Here is a 17493-nt window from a genome sequence, read left to right as displayed (position 1 = left end):
GGCACGGTCCTACGCCGAGTGCTCCGACCAAACATCAGGCTTCTCTCCAGCCTTCATCGATAGCTCCACCGCAACGTCACTTGGTTCAATTGCGGTCGCAACCATGGACTACTCGTCTCTACCACACGATCCAGAACATCCTGGTGGTGCTGACCCGTGGGCATCGTCCCCTCAGCACAACAGATCGACATTCTCGCCGCCTTCTACGAGCGACATTCCATCTTCCCCGCTCCCTCCGCAAGCTTCCCCATACGGCCAGGACTCTGATACTTATGGGTTCCTAGGTGAACAGGATTCGCAGGATCAAGCTAATAGCTCATCTGCAAACGGAGAACAAGCACATCCACCCCATAATGTGCCGCAGGATGAACCGAATTCGCCTCATCAGCAACAAGCTACCGCGCAGGGACATCAGGGACAACAGAGACACGAACAACCACAGCGCTATCATGGCCAGCGTCAACAACACCAGCGCCCGCAGTACAAACTACAGGCAAAGGTTACCGGGCTGGAACGCACAGGTCGCAAGGACCCAATTCTCCGATTCGACGTCTATGTATGTCACTTCAAGTCACTTGGGCGCATAAGCTCGTGTACTTTAATCGCATGACCTTCTGCTAACACTTCTTCAGACCAATCTTCCAAAGTACCGCACCACCCAATTCCGCGACGTCCGACGTCTGCACTCCGAGTTCGTTAAGCTAGGTGAACATCTGATATCTGCGAACCCAGAGGCTTTCGTACCCGCTGTTCCTCCTGCGATCACCGCTGCCGGCGCTGGTACGGACGAAGACGAGGCGCGTGTGAAAGCATCAATTCAGAGGTGGCTCAATGTTGTCTGCAGCAATGACGTGTTAATTCGCGATGAGGAGATGGTGTTCTTTGTGGAGAGCGATTTTGGTTATAGCCCAGTGGTACGCAGGAAGCAACCGGCGACGGGCGTTAGACGAAAGGTTATCAAGCAATTCGCACCTCCGCCGGATGACACGCCCGAGCTTGCTGCAGCTCGACCTATCGTAAAGGCCTTCTATTTGGGAACAATGGAAACGGGACAAAAGGTTGAAAAGGTCGTCAAGGCGAGGAGAAGTAAATTTCCCTGTCTCTTTTTTTGATATATCGGTTACTTACTTTTCTAGGTCTTGGCCTGGCCGAATCGGATTTGGGGGTAAAATTTGCGGCAATGCACGTGCAGGAGACCCATCCAGGCCTCAGCCAGGCCTATCGAAAGCTTGGGAAGGTTATTCAGGCAACGGGAGATTTCCACGCTGCACAGGGTACGGCCGAAGCTACAACCCTAGGTGATCCCCTCACGTACCACAGCAGCGATGCCTTCATTGTAAAAGAGACTTTGACCAATCGCCACATACTTCTCCGCGAATTACTGCAGGCTCAAGCTGCAAGTCGCTCGAAAGAATCAGCTGCAGACAGATTGAAAGGTAGCTCTAGTGTCAAAAGAGACAAGGTCGATGAGGCTATTGCCGCACTCGACGAGGCACGTAGCCATGAAACTTACCTTTTGCAAAAGTCGCAGCGTGTTACGGCAAATCTTTTGCAAGAACAAAAGAAATGGTTCGACCGGACCGCAGTCGATGTCAGGGCAGCCATCCGCGAATATGTCATTCGCCAAATCGAGGCAGAGCGCCGGACCCTTGCAACATTGGAGCAGGTCCGGCCTGACATCCGAGCGATCGACAACAGTGGTGGATTATCAAGACTCGGTCGCGAAGCACACCCTGCGCAGCGTCGTGCTTCACTTGCAAGTTCACAGGGTCCTAAGGGCGATGCTTGGTCTGGCGTCCCAAGACGTCCTGGTGATGGACTCAACCGAAGCATGAGCGGCAGTATTGCGACTGTCCCAGTGCAAGAAGAGGAGGAAGACGAGACAGGCACCGGCGGGCGCAAACGTGCTGCTAGCAAATCAGGAAGCACAACTGCAGCTGAGGAAGATGATGATCGCATCGATGCGAAGAATGCCGCTAGCAGGTTGGCTACAACAACATTCTAGTACAGGTTGAATCAGTAGCCGGATTTGTCCCCCATGGCAGACCTATATCGAGCTGGCAGTCCACTAGCCCCATGTTCCATGTTGTTAAACATGGAAATTCCACCTCTCTCTGTACTCTCAAATCGCATCAACCTACTATGGCTGGCGTGCCAAAGCAAATTGCCATAGTACCATTCCTAGACATGACTACGTCGGAGACTGGCCTACGAGGGTCTATTTGACAATGATGCACCTTATAATCCATGATACCTTCTGGTGTTTGATGTTGAACATTGTGCAATATCATTAGCGTCGGAGGCATAACTTCTATACAATTTTCAACATATCCACTAAACGCAACCCAGAACATCAGGCAATATGCATGCAACAAGTGCTTCCGATCGAGTGTTACACGGCTGATGGGACCTTGGTCTTCGGTTTGCCAATTAAACATGTACAGCGTCAGTGAAGAACGTGCCGGCATTGCTCGCGTTACACAATGCAACGGCTCCACATTTACTTTGCCGACTGCAATCTGTAGCTTCTCTGCTACTGGTGATCTGTGCTACCCTTTTCGGCGCAGGGTCTTGTCCTGTCACGGCCAGAGGCTGGCTAGCCTCCGCATCCGCTTCTAACCATAAATTGAATACGGCGCATCTGACCTTGCTCTGCAGAAACCAAGCCTGGGATCGACTGTCCCGGCCAAGGACATTCCCAGGTCCATAAGCGTTGATGCGCCCGTAAGGCCGGTACGAAGCAGAGAAACCTTTTTCGAAGTGGTGCACCACCAGATAGTTGGCGAATTGACAAGGGCTAGCAGTGAAAAAAACCAACAGAATCATGAAGCAGAAATTGTTGAAATAACGTCTAGAAATAGCTAACTGTACCCGGGACGCTAGGGTAGAGTTTCGGCAAAGAGGAGAGCTTCCCTGGATTGCAAGATTGGGAAGTTAATAAGTTCTCGAGGCCCAACCTGGAAATGGCTTTCCATCGTACGGCACTGGTGCAGCCACCGTCCGATACTTGACCAGAAAATCACAGCGACGACTTGGTCCACCAGGTCTACGGGCGCGACATTGATCAACTGATGCGCTTGCGCTTGGGATTGCCACCAAATATAATATAGGGAGACATGGCAAGGCTGTGCAGATTGTGGAGCAAAACGCGGGGTCTTATATTATTGACGATGAACCTTCGTCAACGGTAACAGCGCTAACAGCAATATCTTGCCCGTTATACCATCCACGTTGCGTGGCAGCCAATAAATCTATAGAGCTTTCACGTCGTACAAAGACCGCTGGGCGTTGTGGGCTTCGAGAAGCGGCCACGCCGTTTTTACCAGTACGTACCTCTGCGGAATGATGCTCCGTGGAGCATATTTCCAGCCGATATCGTCTGGATCTTCTTGCCAACTTGGACGGTTGCATAATACACTTTTCGCTCTTCGAAGATCTCTGCCTATGGCAATGTCTTGAGGCCCTTATCTTCATTTACAATGGAGGCTAACACGACAATTTTAATCTGAATGATCGCCAAACTTTGAAAGCTCCTCGCTCCAGGAGCCGATCCCCGCAAAAGTGTATCGAGTACCGCACGTCGTGGTCGGACCGTCGGATGCCAGACCAGCATTGTTGAGGAACAGAGAGAGTACAGAAGCCGCTAGGCAAGGGTTACGGGGGCGTATGACCGTGCCACCCAATGCTTTTGGCGAGCATGGCGAGGAGACCTAAGCTGGGAGGATCCTACCTAAAACCTACCCCATGCGGAGGCAGCTGACACGACCTCGACTCACCTCGCTGGTTTCCACGTCTCCACGGGGGTACGCACATATCACGCTGGGCACCTGGACTAGCACGGCCAGACACAGTTTTTTCCCCAGTTCAGGAACACCAGCACGACGAGTACATGGGGCGGCTTGAGAGCATCCCAGTCACACCTGTTCACTGGAGCTTTTCTTTCGTCAACAATTCTCTGTCGCCCCACCTCCATTCATCATCATTAGTGTGACAGCTGCTGGGCGGGTACCGTGTTCTGTACGGTGGAAGGACGGTACATGAGTACTAGCAGCTGAAGGACTGCAGTGAGCCTGAATCCGAACCCGCATCTTATGCAGCTTCGACCGACAGTACTGTTTGCCTTGTAGACCTCGAACGTTCGGGAGCGTTTGCGGGAGTAAGCGGGCAGGAGATATGATTGTGAGAAGGACTTTATTGGAATTGTATTGCTGGTGTCAAGTGCCTCTTGAGTCTTGAATGTCTGTGAGTGGTCCCGAGTGTGATGTTGTATGACCTGTGGCGCCGAATATCGAGGAAGGACTTGCGTTCCATGCAACCCCTGGGAGACACCTACATGACTGTTCTGATGTACACACTCGTTCGACCCTCCACAACCCCCAGCCGAACCTTGATTAAGCGAGCAGAAAACGCTGTACGGGGCCTGAGCTCCGGGTAAAAGGTCGTGGAGGTGTCTTCGCAGTGGCCCAAAATGACGATGGAGCAATACACGTCTGACATTCTGCGAATCACATTTGTGCACATTAGTAAATGCTGGACATGCTATTTCCGCTAGTAGCAGTGAGTACAAATTCGAGCTCGAGATAGAGCTGCGCCGTAGCCACCAACCATTCTGGCACACCCCAGCACTCAGATCCTATGCACCAGGCATCCTAGCTGAGAACACGTTAGAGAACCAAGAGGGAAGCGGAACGCGCATCGCAGCCACAAGCCGGCCTATACGGCCTCGGATGTGCTGCATGTTATAGCGAGAGGTTCATTCTTATTTGGATGCGGCCCAGGTCCTTATGTGCGGCCTTCTTTTGCCCTGACTTCTCAATCCAAACCCTGACCCTGCACCTGTTCTCAACTTCTCGTCTGTCTCCTCTCTTTCGCAAACAAGTGTGAACAACAGGAAACACACGGCCAGCTGAATCTTTCTTTGCTTTTGTTGTCGTTCCTCGCTCTCCACCATTAAGCGAACAACCATTCGGGGGATCCCCAGATCACCAACCAGCCGTTCGCCTCATCCCGCTTTTCGGAGGATCAGGTGGACATACACAACCCAAAGAACCAAAGAACGTTTCAAGCGTGGGAAAACCCAGTACCGCCAAAATGGTCAAAGTGTTTCGCAAGATCAAGTCGGCCCTTTCGCCAAACATCGAACCCGATCTCCCGCCAGCATATTTCGAAAGCATCCAGGCACAGCGGAAGCTGTCTTACACGTCTTCCAATGAGCAATCTACCACGGAGTTCGACCCACTCGTTGTTTCAGCATATGAGCTGTCTGATATGCTCAATTGTGGAGCAGTGACAAGTGTCGAGATTGTCCAGGCATATCTCCACCAGATCGAGCAACACAACCGAAGGGGCCGTCAACTCCGAGCTCTGATATCTGTAGCACCAAGACATGAATTATTAAGGATAGCAAGAAAGCTTGACGATGAGCGATCAAGAGGAAAGCGGAGAAGTCCGCTTCATGGAATTCCTATAGTGCTAAAAGACAACATCATGACCGATATTAGTCTTGGAATGGACACCACTGTTGGTACGTGAATCTACTAGGATTCCTTTGCTAGAAACTAAACTCTGAATTTGTAGGATCATATGCTTTTGTTGGAGGCGTGCCCAGAAAAAACGCTACAATTGTCGACCGTTTAGTGCGCAGGGGAATGATCATCATGGGAAAAGCGAATCTCACCGAATTTTGTGGACTCAAAAACCCTTCCATGCCTCCTGGGTGGTCGGCCGTGGGCGGCCAGTGCCAGTCACCCTACGTGGCCCGCCACATTGCAAAGAGAAAGCTGCACTGGGAACTGTCCGCACCAGGAGGCTCGTCGACCGGCTCAGCCGTGAGTGTGGCATCAGGCTTCTCCACACTCGCCGTCGGCACCGACACAATTGGTTCGTTGATCACGCCAGCAAATCGTGCGGCGTTGTACGCGCTCAAACCGACAGTAGGCGAAGTTCCCATGGATGGCATCTTTTGCCTAAGCAAGACTTTTGACTCCGCGGGAGGAATGGCAAAGTCGGCAAAGGATCTGGTCGCGTTGATGGACGCTATGATGCTACCAACGAGCAAGGAGACAGGCACGAAAGTGCCAACGACATGTTTTCGCATCAAAGAGGATTGGGGAAATTTAAGGATTGGATTTACCGAGCCTGTGATCTGGAAGTCGTGGAAGAAGAGCGGTCGGATCAACGCGGATGCGGAGCGCTTCATGGTATGTTGGGCGAATATCTTGTGTCACGAGTTTTCTAGAGCCACACATTCAGCATTTGCGATCTCTCACTGACATAACTGATAGTTACAAAAATACGAAATGGTTGTCCAAACCCTCATTGACATGGGCGTGGATATCGTTTACCCTGTCGAGCTACCTCCGCAGTCTTCATTGAACATGGAAGATAATAAGAACAGCTTTGAGCCTATCGTCTGTAAGTTTCTTCGATGTTCCTTAATGCAGACATTTCTAACTCGATGATTAGACTCCGAATTTAAGGAGTGCCTCTCAGAATTTATCCGTGATTTTGAGGTGACAAAGGTACATTCGCTCGCCGAGATCATCAACTTCAACCTCGAGCATCCTGAACTAACCCTTCCACCATGTATGTCCATCAGCCACTTCATTGATAACTACAAACTAATCGCAACCAGCTTGCCCGAATCAAAATGACTTGATGGCAGCACTCCAATCCGGCATATTACGCGACGAAGTCAATGCTGCACGACAGCACCTCAAATTGGCTGGTGGTCGTGAAGGCCTAGATTTCATATTCGCCGACCAACAACTCGACATCATCGTCGCACCGGGAGACGCCGCGCTCTCATCTCTCGCGGCAGCAGCAGGATACCCCACCGCAGCATGCCCTCTATCAGCCCTCAAGCTCAACGGGCAACCTTTCGGCCTGACCCTCGCATCACGTGCCCACACCGAACATATGCTCCTCCACTTCCTGACCGCTTTCGAGGCGACATTTCCTCCGCGAGCGCTACCACTCCCCCTCTCCAGCGTCCCGCTCCAGGATCCGTGTCCCGAGCCGCTACCTGACAAACCGATCATCGACCTCATTCTCCACGAGTGGGATACACGCCGCTTTTCGTGTTCGGCGGACGCGTTGGCAGATTGGCTCAATGCAAGGTGGCGAAAGAGTGGGTACGAGCTTTCGGCAGAGACCATTTGTGAGGTGTTGAGGAGCAACGGGAGAATTGCCTTTAGGGGCCTGGGTGATGATAGCCAGGGCGCTTTTGCGAGATGATGGTGATGATGATGACGATGATGATTGATTACGAACAGCGGGTCCCGTTTTTTCTAGTCTGGCAAAGAAAGTGACAAGGGCATCATGAAGGGCGTTTTTGTATGGGCTTGTTTGTGATATCCACTCGTTTTTACCTACTTTTCTTCTCTACGAGAAACATGTTAGGGAGCTTTGAGCTACTAGGCTAGGGGTTTGCATTGAAGGTGAAATGGGAGTTGAGTCAATCAAATTCAAGTGGAGACAATTGTATTGGGGATTGTAAAATTACATTGAATGCATAATTATGGACTTGAAGTAACAGTAAGAGACTGTTGTAGAATGCCCACTGTGAGCGAACTCGAAGACAAGGCTGCTATCGATTTAGTAAGCAAGTCTTCGAATTCATGCTCGAGCGAATTCTGAAGCCTCTCTAGTCACCTGAAAGCAGATTATTCCATCCCACTCAAACAAAAGGCCTGCATACAAGCCAAATTCCGGTCAAATGTGCATGTCCGTTCGGCTGCATCGACCGTTCTCGAGCCGTGCCGAAACCGCGATCATCGCTGCGCCCGAATGCACGCCTCTGAAGGATTCCGGTGCCGCCTCCGCAGGCACCAATCATCTTGACATCAAGCCTAGATATTCCTTGGACCGTACAAGGTGACCTTATCGACCTGAATCTCGAATCGCTCACCGTCCAAGCCATTGAACACGCTGTGCCAATAGCTTTCCTTCGATCCATGCATTGCTTTGTCCAATGCATTGATCATGTCATACAACCTATGGTTATCATTCTCCTGCCACAAACGCTCCGCGGCGTTCACATCACCCGTCTTGTGGCTGAGATGCACCTGCAACCTCATCGCCGAATAATTCGCAGTGGTGAGAAGCGTGTAAGCCTCAGCAAAGGATTCAGGAAGAGCATGGAATTGGCGAATCGGGGCTGCTGGGCTAGGCGACTTGGACGCGTGGTGAATGGGTGATGCTGGGGTGCTTGGCAGTGAGACGGCGGCATCCGGGAGCACGAGGCGTGATAGGCGGAGTACGAACACGCTCTTGCTGATAAAGGGAGCGGCGTCGCGGCTGGACGGGATGGGGCGCTGCTCGTACTTGGAAACGGGGTATCGGTTGACCCAAATCGCATGGTGCATTAGGATTGTGGGCGATGCGGGGGTTGTGAAAGCGCATTGGAAATATACGCAATCGTTTTCGTCACGCCGATGGTGCCACTCTTGGTATTGGATGCCGTAGTGATTGGAGTGGGATTGCATTGCATCGATAAGAGCCATGACTTGCGCATTCGCTTCGTCAAGGGAGATGAATGAGGTGAGAATAGGCCGCTCGATAGGAAATGTGTTGCGATCCGCATTGGCCGTGAAGAGCTGTTGGCGGATGGAATATTCGAAGAAAGGGATAGGTTCCTCTGACTCTCTTGGGCCGTCTTCGGGGCACTTGACGTAAAGAACTTCAGAAGCATAGTTGTCGTGCTCAGGATCGTATGTCAAATCCATGTCCGAATATTCCTCAACGGCACCAACGTCTGCATTTACCTCACCTGGCCCATCTATTTCCTCAATCTCAACCGAGGGGATAGCTCTAGGTGATGCTGGACCAGCGTCCATTGGCCACTCTGGATCATTCGTCATCTCAGAAAAGATCTTGACACTTCGATCTGGGGTGTCGCGCTGCTCACATTCTGTTAGCTCAATTTCCTCTCCCACGTTACCAAGGACCTGCGCTGAAAGAACATGTGATGTAAGTAATTGTCCTGATTTATCCTTAGGTTCGGCCTGCAAGCCGCTGCTCAGTGCTTGAGCGAGATGCTCTTGATTGCATGTTATCGAAGAACTGACGGCAGGTTCCTTTTCCTTTTTCTGACTCCAAGCTGCACCCATCTTCCAGATATCAGTGGAAGACAGTTGGGCTTCTTCCTGGTCGCTGAAGTCATTGTTGCTGATAATGCTTGTACACCGGCCTCCGAAAACCTCATTTGCTCCACTGAGTGGTTTCTCTTTCATTTCTTGTGACGGGATGGTGTTGACATGGCTCGTGGTGACGCCTTGTGAAGCAGCACCAGCCTCTTTCGTAGGCTCACTTAAATTTCCAGTAGAGGGCCTGATGCTTCCGGTGTTTGCTGGATGCTTTTTGGCAACAATATCTTTGTATCGAACAGGTTCAGATGAAGGATTTGATGAATCGCGCTTTTGATATCTATCCATTGCATAAGACGATTTCGACACTATTGGTTGCACCTCTTCCATGACATCAACTCTTGCTGCTCGAGAGGGAACTCTAACATTTTCCTTGGGTACGTGTTTAAGCTTTCTGGACTCAGGTATTGGATCATCGACTGCCTTCGTAGTTGGAGGGGGTATTTTCTTCCTCTGGACTTGAGACATTGTATTTCCTTTTGCAATCGAGGTAGTCGATTTCGTTGATGATGGACGACCTTCTAAATCGTTGATAGCTGTTACAGGGCGCACAGTAGGTGATGAATGCATCCTGTTTGGAGTCATGTTGCCGGTTGAGACTGTTCGAGGCGCATCGCGCTTCATTCCTCGAGATTCACCGGCCTTGTCTTCTGTTGTGCGAGATGGACGTTGTAAGTTGGAGGATATGTCCGGCTGAGATTCTCTCGAGGCGATTTTCTGGCGATTCTGAGTCTCGCCTTGTCTATAAGAATCTTTCTGAGCAATGTTTGGATTATGTTGAATTCCATCCCGCCTCTTAGAATCCAGAGGAGCATGCCCCAAATTAACTTGACTCTTGATTGATCTCTGACCCTCATTACGTTTTTGGGAATCTATCGGAACAGTTCTGCTACCGTCATGGCCCTCTTTGAGTCGCTGAGCATCACCGGGAGTGGTTTTCGAACGGCTTTGTTCCCTGCTTCGTCCTTGGAAGGTGTTCGCACTGTGTATGCCAACATCTCTAGAGAAACGGTTGAATGGTTGATCGCTAGAAACAACGGGCTGTCTAGTGGAGGTGCGTGTGTCCTTAGAAGTTTTATCCACGTTTACACTAAAATTCGTATTCTCCGTTCTCTTGGACTTGCTGGTAGGAATTTGGTATACAGTTCTTGGCGCATTTGTCGGTGCATCTTTGGGACTAATTGCATCTCTCTGTTGGGACAGATTTGGGTTCTGGATTTGGACGCGCTTGGCATTGGGATTGGGAAAAGAGGATGCCTCCCGGTTGCGCACTGGGTCGTTACTAGCGACAGTGGATTTATTGGCGTTTTTGCTAAGCAACCGTTTGAGTAGATTTACGTTTAGTGTTCCTCCGGCCGATGGAGATGCAGTGTCCTTGTGAAGAATCTTGGCCGTTCTATGCTCCTCATTTAGAACCACCGAAGTTTCTTCGCGATTAGAATGGTTGCTCTTTGGCAATGGCTTCTTAGGGCTGTGTGCCACTGAAGATTCCCTTTCAAAGTTCTGTTTTGTTGGGAAAGCCAGAATACCCTTGTTTCCCTGAACCCGTTCCGGTCTTCCATGTGTTGTTTTTTCATCCTCATCATCGTCCGAGCCAGAATCAATCACGAAAGGACCAGCGATCTTGGGACGTTTGCGATCATTGTTGTTCGTACGATCTGGGCTTGGCGAGTTCTCCGTTCGTGCTCGCTTTTGCTCACTCCACTTCCCTCTGTCCATGATTGTGGGTGGGGGAGCTATGGTGATCTTACCGTTGTTGAAAGTCGAAGACTAGCTTCGATGTGATGCTCCTGTTTGATTGAGATATTAGAGGGATCTTGGCAGTTCAAGATCAATACCACGGTGTGGTTTGTACTAGCTAGAGTGAAGTGAGATGTGGGCAGAGGGAACACGTGAATTTCTTCATCCACGTTTATACGACAACACCGTACCTTGACTATTGCTTGCGCGGCCTGCCTTGTTGCTCAGGTCTTTGTTTGGGCAGCTGTGGTGCTTCTTGCACTCAGCCTCAGGTTGAAAATAAAGGTGAGGATGCTTTGGAAGATTCGAAAACTCAGCAGAATGAGACTGCGCGGGTTGGGGTGACCGATTGAGGTGAAGGAGACTAAGACTGACTGGTCTTGTGTTACCATCATCACTGTGCTATTGCGGAGGCAACTTTCTCCGCACCGACCGAACCACTGTTTGCCTGTTCACCGTTCAAAAGGAATGCGATTGGAAGTGAGAGAAACCGTTGACAGCTTTCTGATTCCATATGTTTTTAAGGTATCTCGCCAGAGGATTGAGTACTACAGCAAGATCTTGTATGACTAACTTCGCACTACTTAACAACTGGTTTCCTTTTCGAACTAATTCATGATTTTGCATGTCCTCTAATTAGGGACATGTATCGTTCATTTTTAGACTTCATACTGTCGTTATCCTCTACAAGTCGTTTTGATTCCAGAAGTGAGTGTAATATGGCCACAGAAGACAATACTATCACTGGTACTTCCATCAGTTGTATCAGCAGCCCGTAACACTATACTCAAGTCTCTATAAATATCAATATATAGATTTGTTAAAAGAACTCAAGCAATGCCTTTCTCCAGGATCTGTTTCGATCAAGTAGACACATGCAGTCATGAAGCATGTAGTTGTTGATGACTAACGCCGGGTAGCCGAAAGGGGTCTAGTGTCTCCACACTCCAAAGTAAAACCTTTGTGCCGTCATGACAGCATCAGTCCTCAATTAGGAGAATCATCGATTGGGCGACAACATTCAATATGGCAGAAGCTCTCACTACCGTTGGGATACCTATTCCCGAACGGACATTGAGAGACACTGCAAGAAATATACACAATATATTGCCCAAATTCGAAGAATTGGAGCAAAGCCTTGGCGAGAAGTAAGGATTCGAAGTCCGTGTGTTTCGCGTATTGGATCGATTTCATTCTGACAATTGTTCAGGAAATTATATAGTGTCGTTGGTCCTCTGCTAGACACGGCTGAGATTGCAGATCTATCGTCTCCTCACCGTGCTGCTTCCAGTAATGCACTGTGTGCGTTCATAGAAACTTGCCAGGCTTCTCGTGCAACCTATGTCCAGCATGCTTTACTGTCCGACTCAATTTGGTTTCGTCTCCTCGAAATCTTCTTGCAGAGGTCAGATAATGCGAAAGGAAAGTCTATGAGGCATATGCTTCTTGCACTTACTAGTGTGTTGCAGAAAAATGAAGACACTGAATCAAGTCAACTACTCCGCGATCGTGCCATACAAACTTTCCTGGACATCATATGTCTACGCCATGATCGTGTCAAGGTCAAACCAGCTCTACAAGGACTATCGCATTTTCTTTCGAAAGATGTAGTCACCCTTGAAAGGCTTAATCATCTGTATGGCCGTCTTGCGGAGGAGGCACCTGGCAAAACGTCGTCATCTACCCAATCTCTCCTGCGGAAACTCCTCACATGGACCGTTCATCATGACACGGCCTTGTCAGCAGGCCACTTGATAAGGAATTTTCTCATCCATGTGCGAAAGAGTTCTTCAGATACCGAATCTACTACTCCAGAAGGCTCGGTCCGCCCATTGTGGATACAGCCCGTCGTAGAGATGCTACGTCAATGGCCAGATAGGATGCAAGAATTCAAGACCCATGTCTTTCCACATTGTTTTCTTCCATATGTTGACGAGTATGCGCGATTCCTATCTTATCTTCACTTCAAGGACCACCTTGGGGTAAATGAAGACTTGCCGGATTCACTTGAGTTGTACGCGTCACATGAGACCGGTCTGGAAGGCGCAGAAGAATTCAAAATTTTATTGGCCACCATTCAGACGGGTAAAGAACTAGGGATTGTGAAGGATATAGGTAGGTTGCACCTATACAATGCTTCTATGCTTGCTCATTATGTACAGATTTCCGCCACTGCGCAGCTATCGAGTTGCACGCTGATGCTATCCATATACCTGATAATCTATTTGCTGTGTGGCTGTCTAATCCAGAGCCCGAAATTCGCCTTGCTGGATTGTTCATCTCCGTCTACTCCACCGCAGTTACTAGACCACTTACAGCCGGAATACTCACGTCTATCAAACGGAACATCGTGCATCTACATACTGATACTGATGCAAATTTCCGCAAGGAGCTGTTGACTCACACACAGCGTTTGTTTGACAGATTGCGAGGGAGCACGACTGCTCTGTCGAAGCTGGAACCTACTGGGACGATAAAAGATGCTAGCGGCAGAATTATGATCGGTCCGCAACGGCGATCTTCAACACCAGGGCAGACTACAACTCATCAAGATTTATTGCGGGAATCCATGGACTTTATCTCATGGTACTTGAGATTTCTTGACTGGGAGCTAAGGTCTACTGCTTCGTATCAAAGACGGATCACTGCGTTGAGATGTCTGACTATCGTTCTTCGTTCGGGACTGGATCCACAGGTACCGCAGCGCCATCTTTCAAAGACTGCCCAGGGTCAGCTACGTTGGGTATACGGCCACCATATCATCAATACGAGACTGGTTAGGTCTATGCTTGATTTGATTTTCGACCCATTCGATGACATCCGCAGTACAGCGGTCGCGGCTTTGGATATTTGCTTTGATTGTTTGTCCACGGAAGCTAAAGTTCCCGTCTTGCAATCATTCTCATCTTTACTTCGCCGTGCAAAGGATACAATGCTTCGCACCGGACGTGCCGACCAGGCCGATGGTCTAGCACGAGCATATGCACTGTTGTTCTCACATTGTTCGGAGGAAGTTCCTCTGGGCTTGGATCCCAAAGTTGGCACATGGACTAAATCAGCGATTGTCGATAGTTTGATTACTCACCTGGAGAGCACTATTGAACTCGCACAACAAGATTTATCTAAAGCAGTAAATGGACATCCGGTCCATGGTATATTTGCTTCTCTCAGGTAAGCCTTCCCATTAATCTACCTAGCACTTCTAATCGGTAGTTCAGATACATTATTGACCAGGAAACATTCTATGCTGAAGTGTCCTCGTCACCAATAGAAGTGAAGCAGTTTTGGAAGCAATCACATGCACGCATCCGTCGGTGTATCGAATCATTGTGGGCCTGTGTAGAACACGTGCTTTGCGCAGATGCACCAGAAGGCCACGTTCCGGATGACTTTGACGAAGCCGAGAGTCTTGATACTAAGGAAATTCTCAGCTATTCATGGAGAGGGCTAAAGGAAGCAAGGTCAGTCATGAAAAGCCAGAAATTGTGGACGTACTAATGCTTCTTTAGTGTTCTACTCCGAACGATCGTATCACGGGCACCCATAGGATCTGACGCGTCCGATATCTTGACGGTGGAGGAATTTGAAAAACTCGGTAAATCCTGCTTCACTCAGCTCGTGGAACTTCGACATCGGGGTGCGTTTTCTACGGTTGCGCAAACCTTTGCCGCATTTTGTCGTAGATGCGCCTCTTCAGACGACCAGACACTGCGAGCATTGCCACTACGATGGTATCAGGTATGACTGTTGTCACGTTGGTCTGGGTGTCGCTAATGAGATCAGGAAGCGCTGTCTTCGATTCAAGACAAGGCAACATCGATTACTCGGAGATCTGCTGGAATACCCTCCCTTATTACAGGCATAGTTGCTTCTGAGTCACCACCAGACCCTCTCTTCCGCCGTGCAATGGATGACTTGGTTAAGGAGTTATCCCAGGAGGCCCATGATTCCAACATTGAAGAGAGTCGTCTCCCGCAGGTTCACGCTTTGAATAGTATCAAAGAAATTTACACAACCTCAAAGTTAAGCTCCGTGTCCGAGTCATATATCGGCGAAGGCCTGGACATAGCAGCCAGGACACTGAGTTCAAATGTGTATGTACCCAAGCTCATGTAGGATCTCACCGTCGCTAATATTTCCAACTAGTTGGCCCATAAGAAACTGTGGGTTAATGCTGTTCAAGGCATTGATTGAAAGACTGTTGGGAAGTGACGAGGCACAAGACTGGAAAGAAGCAGACCGAGCAAGATCATCACGATTCTCATACAACAATTACCCAACTCTAGTGGGTATCCTCATTGGCCTACTTGATCCAAATGGGCCTCTTAAGAAGTCGATGACCACTGCGGAAGGTGGTTCGCCGATGGACCTTCACGGCGCCGAAGGTGTATTCCCAGCTCTTCAGATATTGCGACAAGCACCGCCGCCTGAAGAAAGCAGACAGCTAATCACGCAATCTGTATTCCACCTGCTGGGAAGTCCACACTGGCACCTTCGCGACATGGCTGCCCGGACTATTGTGTCTTTGAAGTATCCCCATGAATACATCGACACGGTCGTAACACTTCTCTCTTCCATTAAGATATCGAAGACATCGCATAATGCGCAACACGGAATTTTATCATGTGTAAAATACCTCTTACGCAAGTATCTTCAGGATGATAGAATCCTTAGTTCGGGTAAGTGCCTCCCTCTCGCCTGAGCTGTTCATGATATATCTTTCCGTGATAGTACGAGAGCTAATGAGTTCAGAATTATTGTCGGAAGCCATGTCTGCTCTTTTAGATGCATCCAATACCATAATTGAGGAGAGCACTTGTCCGTTTACCAAAGCAGCCTTCGCAGACCTTGTTGTCATATCCGGGTTACTACTACTCCCGGGTCAGCCACGCTCTACTAAAGCATTGGAAGCTTGGTCTAGGCTCTACGAGATCCTTATAGGCCAACAACTCAAGCTGAAGAAGGCTGTTGCTGCCAGCTCACTTTTCCGAACAGCTGCCATTCAAGCATTACTGATCCATCACATCCTCCTGTACGCTGGGAAAGAGAAAACCCTGATACTTCCGGAGCATAAGACCGGTTTCAGAGACTGCTTGATAGTGGAGTCTCAAAAAGATCCAGACTCGTGTAGTCTCTTGTTGGATTCGTTCCCACTCATCATCCGTCTGGCAAATACCTCAGCACTATCCAGAGCTGTTCCCGACTTATTTGGACACATACTCTGGCTTACAGTTCACGTAAAGGATCCTGAAGTTCAAGCCAAGGCCCAAGAGCTTGTAGCAGATGCTTTCTCCAGAGATTGGAACCTACGGGACAAAGTGCTCAAGGACTTCCAGGTCGAAGACCTATCACAAGTACTCGACAATCTCGAGCAACAAAGCCTGGAAGGGTCGCCATCCAATATGCAGAGCGCGTTGCATTTGTATGGATTTCTGCTTGACTTTGCATTCAACAAGAGCCTCGCGACAGAACATCTTCATCGACTTCCGAACTATATCCGCGTGCTCCGAATGACCATAATCGACACAAATGTAAGCCCTGAATTCTATAATATTGATATGAAACATGGTATGCTAAACTGTACTCAGCCATTTGATACCCGCTTCGCTGCTGTGCAGTCTTTGGCTGCACTTGATCATGTTTGGTCAATGTCAATCGAGCTGCTAGATTCAGACTTGTACCGCGCGTCTATACTAGGTCTCAGTCTCGTACTATACGACCTCCTCAATGATGACGACGATGAAGTACGCGATGTTGCGGCTCTCACAACTTCTCGTCTACTAGCGTCTCGGGGCCTTCAAAGGCATGCTCAACCAGCAGTGCCCATCATTGCCGCGCAACGCCTAGCCACGTTCCTCTCTTCATCATACGCAGGATCTAACATACTATGTAAAGAGGGTCTACGACGATTGACAAACTCTCCTTCCTCTGGTCATTTGTTCAAGGTTGCCTTCACTGATATTCTCACCGACGAAAGGAAGGAAGATGATGCCCTTTTCGCACAAGAGAAACAGAACCTTTTCAAGGACGATACTGCAGAGGTCGCAACATGGACACGTGTTCTGAAGTCTCTGTCTTCTCCCGCAACGGCTTCACTTGTGGTGAAGCTGAGACTGTGGGTAGTCAACGCGTTGCACGTCCTAGAAGAAACCGCAAATGGTGAAGTAGACGGAGCATTGGGATGGTTGAGCAAACCTGAGGTATTTGTCTTGGTTCTCAGAGTCATCTGTGCGGCTGAGGTGGCATTGAAGTGGGATCGATTTGGTGGAACAGATATTCGCAAGTCACTGAATAGTTTCCTTGAAACGGCTCACAAGAGTGACGTTCATGGACTATTGATCGATAGAGCGGAGAAGGTTTTGGAAGGAGATGTCGTAGACCTGATCAGACGAGTGCATAAAGGTCTGTCGTCAATTTGATCAACTTATATCAATTTAATTTGTGTCTTTGACGTCTAGACGCAGCGCTCGCGTGCTCTTTGAGACCTGATTTCAAGTGAACTTGACTTACTTGGAGCGATTCATCTTGGCCTCAAGTCTGCTTTTAATCTAACCATTAGTGATCTTACTTGACTTCAAGTGATCTTGCTTTACCTAAAGAGATCTGG

General features: G+C 49.2%; 4 protein-coding genes across 4 annotated transcripts; 3 read left to right on the top strand and 1 right to left on the bottom strand.

Moving 5' to 3' along the window:
• The first annotated feature begins 35 nt into the window (after positions 1–35).
• Positions 36–2218, top strand: BU24DRAFT_174722 (vacuolar protein sorting-associated protein Vps17). Its single transcript, XM_033521555.1, has 3 exons — positions 36–556; positions 633–1086; positions 1137–2218. The coding sequence occupies exons 1-3, from the start codon at positions 104–106 to the stop codon at positions 2003–2005; spliced, it is 1776 nt and encodes a 591-aa protein (XP_033383612.1). The 5' UTR covers positions 36–103; the 3' UTR covers positions 2006–2218.
• Positions 2219–5091: 2873 nt separating this feature from the next.
• On the top strand, positions 5092–7236 carry BU24DRAFT_347651 (amidase signature enzyme; the record flags this gene model as incomplete). The annotated part of the gene is made up of 5 exons (XM_033523532.1): positions 5092–5524; positions 5578–6200; positions 6285–6414; positions 6466–6585; positions 6635–7236. 5 exons carry the CDS (start codon positions 5092–5094, stop codon positions 7234–7236), a joined length of 1908 nt encoding a protein of 635 aa, XP_033383611.1.
• A 423-nt stretch (positions 7237–7659) lies between these two features.
• On the bottom strand, positions 7660–10865 carry BU24DRAFT_491536 (uncharacterized protein; the record flags this gene model as incomplete). Its single annotated transcript, XM_033533803.1, has 1 exon — positions 7660–10865. One exon carries the CDS (start codon positions 10863–10865, stop codon positions 7851–7853), a length of 3015 nt encoding a protein of 1004 aa, XP_033383610.1. The 3' UTR covers positions 7660–7850.
• A 1047-nt stretch (positions 10866–11912) lies between these two features.
• On the top strand, positions 11913–17416 carry BU24DRAFT_369192 (HEAT repeat protein-like protein; the record flags this gene model as incomplete). Its single annotated transcript, XM_033524395.1, has 9 exons — positions 11913–12034; positions 12097–13001; positions 13049–14057; positions 14105–14347; positions 14396–14624; positions 14670–14980; positions 15033–15565; positions 15639–16417; positions 16475–17416. 9 exons carry the CDS (start codon positions 11913–11915, stop codon positions 17303–17305), a joined length of 4962 nt encoding a protein of 1653 aa, XP_033383609.1. The 3' UTR covers positions 17306–17416.
• Positions 17417–17493: the final 77 nt, after the last annotated feature.

This window comes from Aaosphaeria arxii (genome assembly GCF_010015735.1).
Source record: "Aaosphaeria arxii CBS 175.79 unplaced genomic scaffold BU24scaffold_4, whole genome shotgun sequence".
NCBI classification, from domain to species: Eukaryota; Fungi; Ascomycota; class Dothideomycetes; order Pleosporales; genus Aaosphaeria; species Aaosphaeria arxii.
Note: the sequence above shows the minus strand (reverse complement) of the source record. Positions and strands in the feature narration are given on the sequence as shown.

Excerpts from the sequence above, each read along its gene's own strand:
- BU24DRAFT_174722 (XM_033521555.1), top strand. The coding sequence starts at position 104 with ATGGACTACTCGTCTCTACCACACGATCCAGAACATCCTGGTGGTGCT. Across the intron at positions 557-632 it reads TTCTCCGATTCGACGTCTAT|ACCAATCTTCCAAAGTACCG; the intron begins GTATGTCACTTC and ends ACACTTCTTCAG. Across the intron at positions 1,087-1,136 it reads GGTCGTCAAGGCGAGGAGAA|GTCTTGGCCTGGCCGAATCG; the intron begins GTAAATTTCCCT and ends TTACTTTTCTAG.